The sequence below is a fragment of the Sciurus carolinensis genome, chromosome 12 (assembly GCF_902686445.1).
Source record: "Sciurus carolinensis chromosome 12, mSciCar1.2, whole genome shotgun sequence".
Taxonomy (NCBI): Eukaryota; Metazoa; Chordata; class Mammalia; order Rodentia; family Sciuridae; genus Sciurus; species Sciurus carolinensis.
Genome location: NC_062224.1, coordinates 83,881,528 through 83,897,589, shown reverse-complemented (window position 1 = coordinate 83,897,589; position 16,062 = coordinate 83,881,528). Strand labels below are relative to the sequence as shown.

The window sequence follows — 16,062 nt, the reverse complement described above, 5'->3', positions numbered from 1 at the left end:
TGCCATCATTTTATAAAAGAAGGGAGGGTTTAAAAATTATCTGGGATTCAGTGATTTAGAATTTTTAAGCATGAAGGTGAAACATAAAAAATTTAATTTAGTAAAATCCAGGGTTTTTCAATACATGTACTAAGTTTTTAATCATAAGAATACATATAAATGTGTTGAGCAGAAAACAGATTTTTCCTAGTAGTAGTCTAAATTTATAATCCTGGGCTGGGGATGTGGCTCAATGACTAGAGTGCCTGCCTTGTAAATGTGAGACCCTGAGTCCAATCGCCAACATTGAAAGAAAAAAAAAAAATTATCCCAACAAGTTGAATAAACTTAACAAAAACAGCAAAACAGATTGTATATATAATTTTAAGTGATGTCAGTTTTCAGTTTTAACAGAAGTGGGCCCAAACGTTGCAGTTTGGCCTTATCCAGAAATATAGTTTTATAATTCATATATTTATCTGACCTTAATCCTAACTCCCAGTGAATGGTCAGAACAGTACCCAACCAACCTTTGGAGCAACCACAGAGATAGGATTGATGTTACATAATTAAAATTTCACACAGGTTGTTTTATATTGATCCAAGTTTGATTCTTTTTTCTAAAATTATTGCTGCATTTTGCCCAAATACTCTGTACTTTAAAATGTTTGAATTTGGGAGTTTAGCAACAGGACATGCATGGGCTCCATTTGTAACTGCTTAATAGGTGACACTTTTTTAAACTAACATTATTCATTCACTTTGAATTCACATGCCCATTTTGACGCAAAATCCTACATGTACTATGTGAAAAGATCACTGCTGTATTCCCCTACTGTCGTTTCAGGGTCAGTGTGTTCAGTTAATGTAAGAAAGTACAATCCTTAGGTTCCACTAGGTTTATTTTAATCTGATTTTAGGAAGCTACTTAATAAATCTTTGAAAGTTCCTACAACCCCAGTCATCTGGCTACATTCATAATTAATTTAACTCTTAAAACTGCAATTCCGGGAGGTTTTTTTTATTGTTTTTATTTTTTAGTACCAGGGATTGAACCCAATGGTGCTTATTAGCCATTGAGCCATGTCCCCAGCCCTTTTTTATATTTTATTTAGAGACAGGGTCTCCGGAACTGCTAAGTGCTTCACTAATCTGAGGCTGGCTTTGAACTCATGATCCTCCTGTCTCTACCTCCGAAGCCACTGGAATTAGAAGTATGCACCAGTGAGCCCAGCTGTCATTCAGTTTTAGTTTGCAAAATGATGTTAAGCAGCGTGAGCACAAAAAAAGTTGATCTTTATCATTTTCTTAACATTGCACAACAAAATGGGCAAAAGCTAAGCAATGACTAATAGCAATCTAGGATTTAATTTTTATATTTAAAAACAATTTAGGATTCAGATTTATGGAGTGGGCCTGTTATTAAACTATTTAAATTTGGTTGGATTTAACTGCTAAAATGTTGAAGAGTCAGCCTGACAATAAGCAAAGAGCAGTGCATTAAAATGGTATTGCCCTTGTCCCTGATTTTTTCATCTTCGACTGACTGATTTGTCCTCCATGAAACAGCAGCTTATAGAGGTGTTGAGTACAGTCAAGCACCCCAAGATAGAAATTCTAGAAAAGGAATGTTGAAAAAACTCCAGTTGAGTGAATATGTAAGATAGGGAAAGCAGGTGGATTAAGAACATTCAAACAGGGCATGGTGATGAATACCTGTATTCCCAGCAATTTGGGACACTGAGGCAGGAAGGTGGCAAGTTCAAGGCTGGCCTTGGCAATCTAATGGGATTGTCTCAAAAGGGCTGGCAATATAGGTCAGTGGTATAACACCCAAGTTCAATCCCCAATACCCCACAACAAAAGAACACTCAAAGTAACAAAGGAGGAGGAAGTTTCAAAGGAAAAGAAGCAAAATGGAAAACTTACCTAATTGGTATATATGGTTTATAGGACGTCACTTGTTTTGATTTGGGAGCTCAAGGAAGGATTTAGTTTAGAAAAGCTACTAAGAATTGTTAAATATTCTGGCATTAATTGCCACAAAGTAAGTAGGACTCTCACCCTTTAACAGGCTCAAATTAGGAAGTTCTGAACTCACACCATCATTAAGCACTAATGGTCTTTAGGGATAGATGGGTATAAGCCCCAATTCCCTGCTGTTCAAGTAGAAGTACTTAGGAAATAATTTTAAAAGTAACAGGAGTAGGCAGCAGGGTAGTGCACTCCTGTGATCCCAGCAGGGGGCTGAATCAGGAGGATTGCAAATTCAAGGCCAGCAATTAGGGAGGCCTGTCTCAAAAAGGGTTGATGGTGTAGCTCAGTTGAGGGCACTCCTCAGTACTACGAAAGAAAGAAACAGGAGCAAAGTAGGTGTTAATATTAAATGGATAATGCTATAGAAAAAAATAAATTCCAGATTGGTCAGGATAGAGTTGAAGTTTGGTTAACTTAAGAGATGATTTGAGCAGTATCCAACTGAGCAGGAACGGTTTTTAAAGTAACCTCTGACCATTTCTTGGTGCGCTCAGAGGCCCTGCTGTGTCTCATTGTTGCTCAGTTGGTTTCCAGCTATTCCTGGCTAAGGTATAAGCTAATTTAAAAAAAAAAAAAAAAGAAAGAAAGAAAAAAAGAAAAGATATATTTAAACTACAGAGTGAAGTCACTCTCCTTCATAAAATCCACTGCCTTCCCTTTCCCTGCAAAATAAAATCAAGTTCCTTTGCCTATAGCCTCTTCTGCCATTCACCAAGCTCTACCTGGACCAGGCTTCAATTTACACACACACTGCACTTCCCTCTCAGTCCTGTGTCTTTGGGTTAATGCTGGCTCTCTTTTCTCTAAAGCCTCTTCCTCCTTTGGTTAACTTCTACACACCCTATGTGCTCCAGGCTCTCTCCCAATACCCTTCTCTATCCAAACGGGTTTGTTGTCCTTTCATAAGGCATATGCTCATTGTTTATCCCCTTGTTTTAAAATCGTTTAACTGTACATCTCTATATTCTCAGTACCTAATTAAGACCTGGCACATAGAAGGTGTATTAGTCTTCTCTGACTACCATAGCAAAATGCCACAGACAGTGACTCAAACAACAGAGATTTATTTCTCAAGTTCTCCAAGCTACAAGTCCCAGATCAAGGCAATGGCAGGTGGGGTTTCCGGTGAGGCTCTCCTCCCCACTCCGCCTCTTCCCTCTTCCTCCTCTTCCTTCTCTCTCTCCACCTTCTTGTCTTTACAGAGTCATTTTTCTGTATCATGGGGAGAGAGAGACCAACGACTTCCTGCTCTTATGAGGACACCAGGTAGATCATATGAGAGGTCTTACCTCTCCAGTCTCTCCAAAATCCCTGTCTAAATGCAATCACATTCTGAAGTACTGGGAGGTTAGAGCTTCAACATGAGTTTTGGGGATACAATTCCATAACAAAGACATTCAATAAATATTTGATGAGTGAATGAAAAAGGTCTTGACCCATTTCAGGGGTTGCTAATTTTTTTTTTTTTTTTTTTTCCTTTTTAAACAGTTTCACTAAATTGCTAAAGCTAACCTTGAACTTGTGATCCTCCTGTCTCAGACTCCTTTGGGATGATGATCTTTGCAAGTCTGCCCTTTTGTCTCCACTAACCCTACTCTTTATTGTGCTTCTAGTTAGTCACAGCTATTCAGCAAGTTGTGAAGTTTCTGGGTGAAATGGAAGCAATTTCAAATTGAGTGGAGAAAGTTCTCAAGTATTTGGCAAGTTTGGAGCTACTTCTTCTGGGTGTCTCTTTGAGCCAGGATTTCTCAAGCCTATTTCCCACACACATTGTATCACAAAAATCTCAAGTTTTACACAAACATTATTAATTACAATTTAAAAAAAAGGAAACATGTTTCATAATAGTGTCCACTATCAAACAAATTTTAGTGAATTAGTGACATACTCATTCACAAGTTTCAAATTTTTTGAAGTATATGAGGGTATATAAAATCTTCCCTCCTACTTATGCCCTATCTACTCAGTTCTCCAAATCCAAGCTTCCAGTGACCTGGGTTTTCTTCCTACAATATATCAAGCATATATCAGCAAATGAATTTCCATGTATTATGTATTAATAAACACAACATTCTGCACTTTGCTTTATTCAGGAAAATATCAAGATTAGAAGCATTGACTATTATAATGAATTCCATGTAGTCACCCAGATCCAACAATTACAAATTTGTGGCCAATCCTGTTTTGATTATACCCTTACCAACTATTTAACCCTTATTCTGACCCCTGAGGCTAGGGCTAGGCTGAGGCAAGCAAAAAGTTCAGGCACCATTTAAGGGGAGTACATGTAAGTGTAACCTCTTAAACTCTGCTAAACTTTAGGCTTTCCTTAGCTAAGATCTAGCCCGGTTGGCTCCATTGGGTTATTTTCACATAAATTTCTAGCATATCATAGCTTGCTTTTTTAAAATTATTTGTTCTGATTAGTTATACATGACAGCAGAATGCATTTTGATTCCGTGTACACAAATGGAGTAGAAGTTTTCATTTCTCTGGTTGTACACGAATAGCTTTTTTTTTTTTTTTTTTTTTGCTGGTGCTGGGGCTTTGAACTCAGGGCCTTGTGCATTCAAGACAAGCACTCTACCAACTGAGCTATATCCCCAGCCCCAGCTTGCTTTTTTTTTTTTTTTTTTTCCTCAATGTATATTAGATATTGTTTCATATCAAGACACAAAAGATATACAAAAAAGCTTCTTCAATCTTAATTATAGGTGCACAGTACTATACTATGATATGCAATAATTTGGCTAATCTCTATTGATAGACATTTAGGTTGTTTCCTGTCTTGGTATTTTAAACAAATGCTGTAATAATTACATTATCAACACATAAGTTTATCTGGAAGATAGAGTTTAATAATTTACATTAGCAACACTTTTTTATTTTTGTCAGTCTTATTGGAAAGAAATGGTATCTCAGTGTAGTTTAGTTTGGATTTCTCTTATGAGTGAAATTGGATATCTTTCATGTTTAAAAATCATTTGTATTTCCTTTGCTATGAACGGATTGTTCATATCCATGGACAATTTCAATTTTGTAACTTTGTGTAAGATTAAAAATGGCTTCAAATTCTTTAACATAACTCCTAACAAGGTGTGGGCTATATTTTTCCAGCTCTTGAATCTGCCCTGGGGTGTTTCAGGCCTGGCCTTTAACAAGTAGCCAAGAGTGATAGTGCATGCCTGTAATCTCAATGACTCAGGAGGCTGAGGCACAAGGATCCCAAGTTCAAGGCCAACCTTAGCAATTTAGTAAGACTCTCAGCAACTAATGAGACCTTGTCTCAAAACCTAATTTTAAAAAAAGGACTGGGGATGTGGTTCAGTGGTAAAGTACCCTGGGTTCAGTTCCCAGCACCAAAAAAAAAAAAAAAAAAAAAAAAAAAAAGAGTACTGGTAGCTTCAGCCTTGATTTCTTAAGCTCTGAGTTCCCACTTGTAAGAAACCATACTACCCTGCTAAACAGACCACAGAGAAAGGGACTCAGCTAAGACCAGTCTTCCAAAGATGTGCCAAGGCTTAAGATATGTTTCAGGAGCAGAAGAATCACCCTTCTGGGAATGTGCTCAAATTCCCGGTCCACAAAATGATGAATTTATGGCAAAATGGTAGTTGCTTTAAGTTTCTAAGTTTGGGAACATTTCTTACACAGCAACAAAGAACCAGAGCTGCATTATTTTAAAGGAACTCTATATATTAGTAAAATTAGCCATGTGTCTAATGTTGTTAAAAACATTTTCTTAGATCTTTTAATTTTTTAAATTATGGTCACTTTTTAGCCATCTTTATCATATTTATATAGTAATTTATCCTTCCTTTCTTCTAAAAACAGCTAGAACATAAAATTGAGAAAAAGATGTAATTTTTCAAGAACAACAGAGATGAAATATCTAGGTTTAAATTTAAATTCACAAGGTCTATAAAAGCAAATTTAAAATTTCTTAAGATTGATGGACTGGGGTTGTGGCTCAGCGGTAGAGCACTTGCCTGGCATGTGGTACCACATATAAATAAATAAATAAATGTCCATCGACAACTTAAAAAATATTTAAAAAATAAAATTTCTGAAGATCGAAAAAAACATTTATTTTTTCAGTATGGCAGTTCAAATCCAGGGCCTCTGGCATGTTAAGCAAATGTTAGGCATGTTAAGCCCTAAAATCAAACTTTACCTCGAGTCCTTAAAAACACTTCAAACAGAGCCAGATGTGGTAGCACACGCCTATAATCCCAGCTACTCAGGAGGCTGAGGCAGAAGTATGGAGTGTTCACTGTTAGGCTGGGCAACATAAACATGACCCTGACTCAAACAAAACAGAACTTTTTCTTTTGAACACACATCATGTACTTGGATTAAAAAATTAATTTTCAAGTTATATTGAATAATCACAAAAATTTCAAAAGGATTTTTTAAAATTGGATAATCTGATTCTAAAGTTTATATAAAAAACGAGTAGGAAAATCCCACCTACTTTTAGTCCTAAAGAATAAGAAAACATAAAGCTAGAATATTTATAACAGTAATACTGATCCATACACAAAAGTCAATTGGACAAAATATAAACCACATGTGCATGCACACATACACACATATACACAGACACTTGGTATATTATAAATGTTGCATTTTAGACTGGGTGAAGAACAATAGAGGTTATTTTATTTTGGAATGGTAAACAAAAACTGGGTAGCCATCTAGAAATTACAAAGATGCATCAGTCCCAGGATACACCAGGATAAATTCCAGTGTGATCAATGTTCTAAATGTAAAAAAACAAAATCATTTTTTAAATCACATAGCGCTTGTGGTGAGTTATATAATCCATTGAAGGTTTCGTTATTAAGATTCAATACACAAAAGTTTAGAAATCATAACCACACAGAAAGGAAAATATAAGAACAAGTAGCTAAGCTTCTCTGAGATGGGACAGGGACCTCAGCGTGTTCTGCAGGATGCTCTCTCTGAAGTCAGCAAATCCATCTGTGTACATGAGACTCTACTGTGTTTGCAAATGGAAAAAAATTTTCAAAAATTAATAGCTATCCCATGCATTTTTTTTAAAAAAGCTTTTTGTAGTTTAAAAAATCGCTCTCATCTCAATTCCCTTATAGGGTCAGCATTAATGATATTCTCATTAAAAAGACCACAGTTACGCAAATTTTGATTCTGCTATTTGACTGAAGTAGTTTTTCTGTAACGTCCCTTCAATATCGGACTTCGTTTCCCGATCTATAAAATGAGAATTTCATTAAATGAAATTTCAGGCAGGCCACAAGCCTGGGCTCGCCTACCAATCCCAGCTTCTCTATTTATTAGCTGTGTTATCCAGGGAAGGACAGGTTTTAACAGTGAATAGGTCTCAACACCTATACAAGCTAGATGCATGGATGTATAGATGTATAGATGGCTTCCAACTTACAAGCTGGACTTAAAGATCATGTGAAAGCAATATTCCTTCAGTAGAAACTTCGCTTTTTGAACTTTGATCTTTTTCCAGGTGAGCTATATGCTATAGATACTCTCGCTGTGTCCCAGGTCAACCACGCGATGGGACAGAACCTCATGCGGACGGAGGAGCGCCCGTGCACTATATACCCCCCCAGGAAGGTGCATTTTAATCTCCATTTCAGAAGCTACTAAGCCGAAACGTGATGAGGCTTGCTAACTTATCCTCAGTCACACAACTTTTTTTTTTTTTTTGGTACTAGGGATTGAACCCAGGGGCGCTTCACCACTGAGCCACATCCCCAGCTTGGTCACACAACTCGAGCTGGAGTTGAGCCCAGCAAGCGGATTCCCGCGCCTTCACGGTCCATCGCCGTCCTTGGTCGCCACCTGAACACTAACTCCGCACAAAAGTGATGACAGTCCATCGGTGATCGCGAGCAAGCCACTGCATCAAGCACTGGAACCCAGGCCGCCTGGGGCTGAGCCGCCCGGGGTTTGTTTTGGCTTCTTGCCGCCCTGTCCTTTCCACCACAACACCGCCATCGAGCCTACATTCTGTTGAAACAGGCTCAGAAATAGCGGTAAATTAGCACATTTTAAGATGCGAAACTGGACGATTCGCCTCCGAAAGCACACTCAGAACATAGAGAACCGAGGGCGCAGGCAGGTTCTCCTCCCGGCGGCCTCCAAACCACCGAACTCCCGTCGGTGCCTTTTCCCGCTTCCCTCCAGGTGGCGCTGTAAGATCGACCCAGGTTCCAAGGGAACTTGCCTCGGTTTGACCTCCCCCGGATGCTGTGAGGCACATAGAAAAGCGACTTCGCAGCTAGAGAGACATTTCCCAGGAGCTGCCCACGTACGTCACCAGAAGATCATCACACACTTCCGCTTCCGGTTCTCAATTCCGGAAGTTGCTATCTGAGGTAACGTGCTGGTTGGTGTGGTCTTTGTGAGATTCCACCATGGCGTACCGCGGCCAAGGCCAGAAGGTCCAGAAGGTGATGGTGCAGCCCATTGTATCCTACGCTGTATGTCAGGATTAGGAGTTTGGGCCTGGAAAACGGGCGCGAAGACGCAGGCGGGGAGCAGGCCTAAGGTAGCGGAGTGCGGGCCCACATCCCATGAGCCCTCGGGGCGACGGAGCCAGGGAAAGCGCGGGTAGTTGAACCGGTGGGAGGTGGGCTTGGGCCGTCCCTTCGGGGGAAGTGCAGGAATGGCAGGGTGAGAGGAGGGGAGACAACCTTGGGCAGATACGGAGTGAAGGGGAGTTCATGGTCTAGGGCAGGAGGAAGGTGTCAGCAACAAGGAGATTCCGGGAGAGAACGGGAGTTCCTTCGGTGTTGGGAGGGCGCCCCACCTCCCGCCATGAATGTCCGGGTTGGCACTTCTTGGAGTAGGCATCAGACCCGCCTTAGAAGACAAAGTGGGGGTGAGGGTTGGGGCGATCGTCAGTTTCAGGGAGCTGAGTCTGGGCTGTTGAAGCATTTCTTCCTTAGCCACTGTGGCGCAGAACCTCATCTTCAGATACCTGCAAAATGTAAGTTGTTCATTGTCTGCTAACTACTGTTTAAATAAAAGTTGATTTTCTTTAGCTATTCGTGACAACTTCCCTGATCATTGTGCCCTAGAGTTTAAAAATAGATGAAACACATGAAATGGAAAGAGTAATTGAGGGAAGAGGCTGGAGGAAAAGCGCTAATGTATTAAGGTGGTGAGCATGTGTTCCAGTACCAAGCATGGGAAGAATGGTGTCATTACTTTGCAGGATCAAAATTACCAACTTTACAGTATTTATTTGCAGACATGAACTTGGTATTTGGACGTTGGTACTCTTGTTGATAGTGATTGAACCTTGGAAACTTTTTCACTTCCTTCCCCAGGATGAAACATTGAAAGACATACCAAGTCACCTTTAACCGGGTCATAAGGTGCTATGTTTAGTATTTATGAAGAAACTTAAGAAAAACACTAAAAAGAAAAAAAAAAAAAAAAAAAAAAAAAAAAAAAAAAAAAAAAAGGAAAGGGGTTGGAGCAGATGCAGAGCAGTTTGGCAGCTGCTTTTCTTTGGGGCAATTTTTAGCAACCTAAAGACTTAGAATGATACAACACAATTGAACAATAGATTAATTTTAAGCCTTTACAATTTTTAATTGCCAGACTTGAGAGTTCCTCCCCTGGTTGTTATGTGTGTACTATAGAAAAAACTCTACTTTTTACCTGGATTTTGCTAGAGCAAATAAGGAAAAAACCCTTAGTCAATAGAAATTACTGCTTTGGGCTATACTGTCTCCAGTTTTTGCTCTTTTGAGATAAAGCAGTTAGAAATTTTATTAAGCCTCAGGATAACAGGAAGTTACTAGCTTGAGCAGTACCTGTGTAGCATTCATTAAATGAAAATGTTAGCAAGTGACCAGTCTTGGTCACCAGATCCTCGATGTGGCCTAATTAAAATCTATTAAAAAATGTTTAGGAGTCATTTCTTTAATGTTTGACCAAAGTAACTTGGGTTTGTTTCCTGTTTTAAAACTCCTGTTTTTATGATTATTTCAGAGATCCCGGATTCAGGTGTGGCTCTATGAGCAAGTGAATATGCGGATAGAGGGCTGTATTATTGTGAGTACCTGGGCTGTTCTTCTCAGAGCAGTTTATTGATAGAAAAAGATTTCACAGAAAATGGCCACCAGAGCAGTATACAAAAAGTTAAAGACCCAACCCAAGGAAAGTGTTTCAGGGCCCACTATTTATGTTTTTCTCCTTGTTCTAGTTGATAGGGGTTGAGTAGTTTAAGAAAGAGGGAAATTTTGATTTTAAAAAATAATTTAAACCAAAGTATTAGTATTTAAAAAGAAACAATGGGGAGGTGGTTAATGGAGTACTTTCATTTCACGGTAGGTGATACATGAATAGAACTGGTGGTGTTAGTTAAGTAAGACTTCAGGTTAGCAGTGTTTTTGTTTGTTTTGTTTCTCTGGTGGTGCTGGCCATCAAACCCCAGGGCCTTGTGCATGGTAAGCACTTCCTATACCACTGAGCTACATTCCCAGTCCCAGTAATGTTTTAAAGAAAAATAAAATGTGACTGGAAATATTTTGTTTAAATATCAGAGATTCTATCAGTAATCTCCCCTTCCTTTACCAGTTGGAAAACAAGCATCATAGTTTGTGGTAATAGTTTTTGAGTGAGAAAACAATGAAAATAAAAGGTAATTCATATACATACTAACATACTCTATGCTGGTGTGGTATAAAAGATAAGGATAATGACTTTCTGGCATATCTAATGAAATTCTAAGTCCAAAAGATTGAAGGCATAATTTGGACCACAGTCTGACTTTGTTATTTAATAAGAGGCTTAGGATGTTTCAGCTAAAAGATCAGTGGAGGGAAGACTATCTAAAGTTAATTGGCATTTCTGTATCTGGGTAGATAATGTTCTTTTTGAATGATTCGGATATGATTTTACTTAAAAATGACTGTTGACTTATTTTCACAGGGTTTTGATGAATACATGAACCTTGTATTAGATGATGCAGAAGAGATTCATTCTAAAACAAAGTCAAGAAAACAACTGGGTAAGAATATAGTTGTTCTTACAGAATTCTAGAGGTATTTATTTCACTCATAGAATTGAATGACCTGCAGCTCAGCCCATTTTTTTAAATTTGGTTTGCTTTTGAGACGTTATTTTGGGAGAGAAGCACATTTTTAAAATTATCCTCTTCCAATTACTTCTTGTCCTATTCTATTTCTGTTTCTCTTTCTCCACCCATACAGTTCTTGCAAAGGTCAATAAAGATAAATGTTATTAAGTCTAATAATTATTGTTAGTAGTGTTCATGTTGTTTAACTGTATATAAAATTTGGCACTGTTGGCCATTCCCTTCTTACCACACTTTGTTCCCTTGGCTCTGGGATACCATACTCCGGTTTTCATTTTTCATCTCTGTTATTCCTTTTCAGACTTTTGTATATCTACTCTGCAAACACCTCCTCCCCTTCCAGGTTGCTGTCCAGTTTGCACTTCTCTTTTAAAAACATTTGTCAGAGCCAGGCATTCCTGTAATCCCAGCAACCCGGGAGGCTGAGTCAGCAGCAAGATTGCAGGTTTAAGGCCAGACTGAGCAACTTAGCAAGGCCCTGTCTCAAAAATAAGAAGCGGGGCTGGGGATATAGCTCAGTTGGTAGAGTACTTGCCTCAAAAGCACAAGGCTCTGGGTTCAGTCCCCAGCACCACAAAAAATAAATAAATAAATAAATAAAAATCAAAAGGGCTGGGAATGTGGCTTCCAGGTTATGTGCCCCTGTGTGCCCCTGTGTTCAATCCCCAGTACCAAAAACAGAAGCCTGTCCAACATTTCCTCATTGACTTTTTGTTGCTATTGTGATAAAATAAGAAAATCTTTTCCCAGATTCTACACGGTCCTTTGTAATTTGACGTTATCTTCCTCTGTGTATCTCATAATATATTCTGCCTTTTTTTTTTTTACCCCCCACACTGTTAAAAATATTTTTTTTCCATGTGCTGGGGATTAAACCCTGGCCTCGTATGTGCTAGGCAAGTGCTCTACCACTAAACTACATCCAAACCCCCATACTCCCATAAATATTTACTTGTGCTCCTTGGATCTCTTCCCCCCAAGTACTGAGGATGAAACCTATAGGTGTTCTACCACTGAATTGCGATCCTAGCCCTTTTAAATTTTTTTTTTTTGAGGGGTGGTACCAGGGATTGAACTCAGGGATACTCGACCACAAAGTCACATCCCTAGCCCTATTTTCTACTTTATTTAGAGACAGGGTGTCTTTGAGTTGCCTAGCGCCTCACGTTTGCTGAGGCTAGCTTTGAACTTACTTTCTCCTTCCTCAGCCTTCCAAGTTGCTGGGATTATAGGTGTGCACTACTGCACCTGGCACCCTTTTAAATTTTTTATTTTTAGACAGGGTCTCACAGTCTCACTAAGTTGCCAGGGCTGACCTTGAACTAGCAATCCTTCTGCCTTTTGAGTCACTGGTATTATAAGAGAACACCACCACGTCCAGCTTCCTGTGACTTTAGAACTCCAATCAAATAGTGCTTTCTCTAAGAAGCCCAGGGTTTGATTGTGTTTTGCTTGGGATGGGAAAGATGGGATGTGATGTGCTTTCTGAATTTTTTGTGAAACATTAGTGGGATTATTTTATTATTGCCTTTGCCATTAGACCATGTACTCCATAAGTGCATTAGTCATGTCTTTGTTTTCCCTAAAAAGTTCACTAACTAACTCAATGAGTGGCACATAGTAGAAATGAAAAAATATTTGAACAGTTTCTTACCCTGTGAATAGTAGGTCTTAGGATTCATGGTGATTCATCAAGAGACTGAATCACTTCTGTTAACCTCTTGTTAACTTAATCTTTATTTAGGCATTTTTTTTATTAAATGATTTCTATTTTTCCTAGACATGGAGAATTCTCTTAACCATACTAGATATGTGGAAAGTAGATTCTTAGAAGTGATAGAATAGTTTGCTGTGCTTCTTTCTGCTTAGGCTATTTTTATGAAAGACAAATTAAAAATGTCTTGCCAGGAAGAGCAAACTAGTCTTATTGGGGTCAAATTATTTGCCAGGTGTTGAATTCCTATGATAGTATTCATCCTATATAATAGATTAATTACCTATAGAAGCCTGGAAGATGAAAATAGTTTAATCACTATTGGTGTTGATTAGCTTTTCTCAGACTGTTGTACCAGTGAACATGTTTATAGATATTTCTCAGAAAAAAAAAGTGTTCTCGTCTCAAATTTTAAGGAATGTTGGGTAAAACCTAAACAAGTTTGTTTATTACAAGATGAAGTCATTAATATACTAAGTTCTTTTTCAAAGCTGCTTTTTTAGGTGGGAGGTGTGGATGTAGGCAAGCATTCTTTTTACTATTGAACTGCATCCCCAGTTCTAAGAATGAGATTATAATATGCTGCATTTTCCAAACTTGGCTTAAAATTCATTTCCAAATTTTCACAAACAGTATTGGGAAATGTTTGCTTAGGTGTATACAATTGACTTAGTGTCTGTATAAACAGTACTTTTTGTAAACTAACACCTCCCTACCTTCGTTAGATAATTGTTGAAAAGGTACATACACCCTAATGGGACTGGAAAGCCTTTCACTATGTGAAGACTTAAAAATGTTTACATATTTTTGTAAGGGAAGGTATTTGAAAAATATTGTTTAAAAACGATACAAAATTCTGAGGCTAAAAGATAATTATATGTCTTCGTGTTAACTATTAATAGCTCTTTCTGTCATTGCAGGTCGGATCATGCTAAAAGGAGATAATATTACTCTGCTACAAAGTGTCTCCAACTAGAAATGATGAATGAAGTGAGAAGTTACAGAGAAAGCTACAATTTTTTTTTTTTTTTTTTTAGGTGTCCTTTGCTGGGAATATAGTTCTAAAACATTTGTTCATATTGTTTTGATTACCCTTATGTTATTACCAGATGAAAATAAATGCCGTGGGACTCTTTTTATTAAAAAAATTATTGTTTCTTCCTTTCAGTGGTAAAGACCTTTTACACCTGGCATTATTAGCTGTTGGTGTTTATCTTAAAGTTTCTAAAGGGTTAGCAGTTGCTCTTGTGTGCTTTTCTCAGAGCAAGAACCCACATATTCTTGAATAGGAATTCTATCTGACAGGCAAGATTCCAATACTGGGTGGCAGAGAAAGGAAGAGTTCATAAAAATAAAGAAGGGTGTTGCACTAACATATGTCTTCATCAGTTCCAATTCTTGGAACTGGTAGCATAACTTGGTAGTAGAGTGCTTGCCTAATATACAATACTTAGGGCCTCACAAAAATGATTAGGTTGACCTCCAACTATGAGCCTCCTGCCTTAGCTTCCTAAGTCACCGGGATTAAAGGTGTGTACCACCATGCTCACCTAATAATAAAGTGTCTTTAAGGTACATTAAAAATAAACCCTGTTAAACTGAGAGTGGTAGTACATGCCTGTAATCCTAGCAATCCCAGAGGCTGAGGCAGGTGGATTACATATTTGATGCATGACAACTTGGAGAGACCCTGACTCAAAAATTAAATAGTATATTGGAGAAACAACTTTCTATTATCATTAAGGATTTTGGTTTCTCCCCCAGTGGTTATGTATTATCTAATTCTTATGTGGACAAATTCTCTCCCCCAGTAGCTGAAGGTGGTAGAATTCTGTTAGATGGTTGTTGAACTTCTGCTGTTGTCTAGGCACAAACTCAAGTGACTGCAGTGAGCAGGTAGTTTTAATACCATGTTCTAAGTGCTTTTTAAATTGGATCATCTGGGTCTTTGTTTTGTTTTTGAGATGGGTTCTTGCCATGTTGCTCAGGCTGACCTTAAAAGCAAAATCTGCCTGCCTCAGCCTCCTGCATGAGTGGGATTACAGGTATGTGCTATTACCCTCAACTTTAAATTGGATCTAATTTGAATAAGGCCAAATCATTTTTATTTATTTAGCAGTGCTGGGGTTTCACACATTAGGCTACAGTTCCAATCCCAAGGCATATCTTAAGTTCTGCTAAAGGTAGTGTTAACTACAGATTGGGAAAAAACCAACTGCTTTCTACATGCCTGTAAGCTAGATAGAGACTTCATTAAACTGAATAGAAATCCTTTGAGGTTGAGGAGATTTGTAGGTGAATGTAGAAGTCATTCTAGCTGCAGTCCTTTCTGACCTTTTTGGTTATATTTTGAATAAAGGGCTGCTGTAGCTCTTTCAGCATATTTTGAGTTTGAAATCCATTAATAAGCCAGTATAGCATGCAAAGAAACTACTGGGCAGTAGAGGGAGTTGCAGTCTTAAGACTGCTTCAGCTCTGCTGGTGAAAAGATGGAAACTCTTTCAGAGCAAAGACCTCCCAGTAGCTTTCTTGGCACCAGAATAGCTGGGAAGAAGGATGAAAGCTGGAACAGTATAATCCCTAAGAAAACCTGCTGGCTGCTTTTTCCATTTCCCTGGGCGGCCTTTCTGACCTGGCTGCCCTGTGTAAGCAGAGCTGTGCCTGCTGTGGCTTAGTCTGAATGGATCAAGACATGGAAGGTTCTATTTTTGACAGTAAAAATGATAGTGAGGAATAAGGTACAGGGAACTCTTACAATTGAGCTCTGTATTTAGAAATCTCTGCTTGCTTTCCTGCTCTACTGGAGCCTGTGGTGTTTGCTTTTTAAGTTGTACTTTTCCATAATCTGTAGATCCTTTCTTCCAACCAGAATTTGTATTGCAGGGGGCGTTGCTCTCTGCTTCATTAAGGTTACTAAAATGTGCTACTGGGAAACTGCTCTTGTCGGCAGCCCTTAGTATGTGAGCAATTATTTTTCTGGAATGGCTGTTGGTTTCTGAGGGGGTCTGTCTAACCACCCACTAACTCTCTTGTAATGTTCTTGAAAAGGGGGTGGGAGGAGTGAGAATCGGGCTCTAAAAGGAAAGTAAGTGCTGATGTGGGCCTGATGTGCTGCTAGTAGCAGGTAGGGAGAAGGAAAAGTTTGAAAATCTACACTTGTCAGCAGTTTCAGGATTAGGAAGAGGAACTATCTGATTTAGAGTAAAGTATTTGGGGCAGGAAG

General features: G+C 38.6%; 1 protein-coding gene across 1 annotated transcript; it reads left to right on the top strand.

Annotated features, from left to right (window-relative positions):
- The first annotated feature begins 8,343 nt into the window (after positions 1-8,343).
- Snrpe (small nuclear ribonucleoprotein polypeptide E) lies at positions 8,344-14,006 on the top strand. Its single transcript, XM_047520779.1, has 5 exons — positions 8,344-8,483; positions 8,978-9,004; positions 10,018-10,080; positions 10,960-11,038; positions 13,760-14,006. Exons 1-5 carry the CDS (start codon positions 8,430-8,432, stop codon positions 13,813-13,815), a joined length of 279 nt encoding a protein of 92 aa, XP_047376735.1. The 5' UTR covers positions 8,344-8,429; the 3' UTR covers positions 13,816-14,006.
- Positions 14,007-16,062: the final 2,056 nt, after the last annotated feature.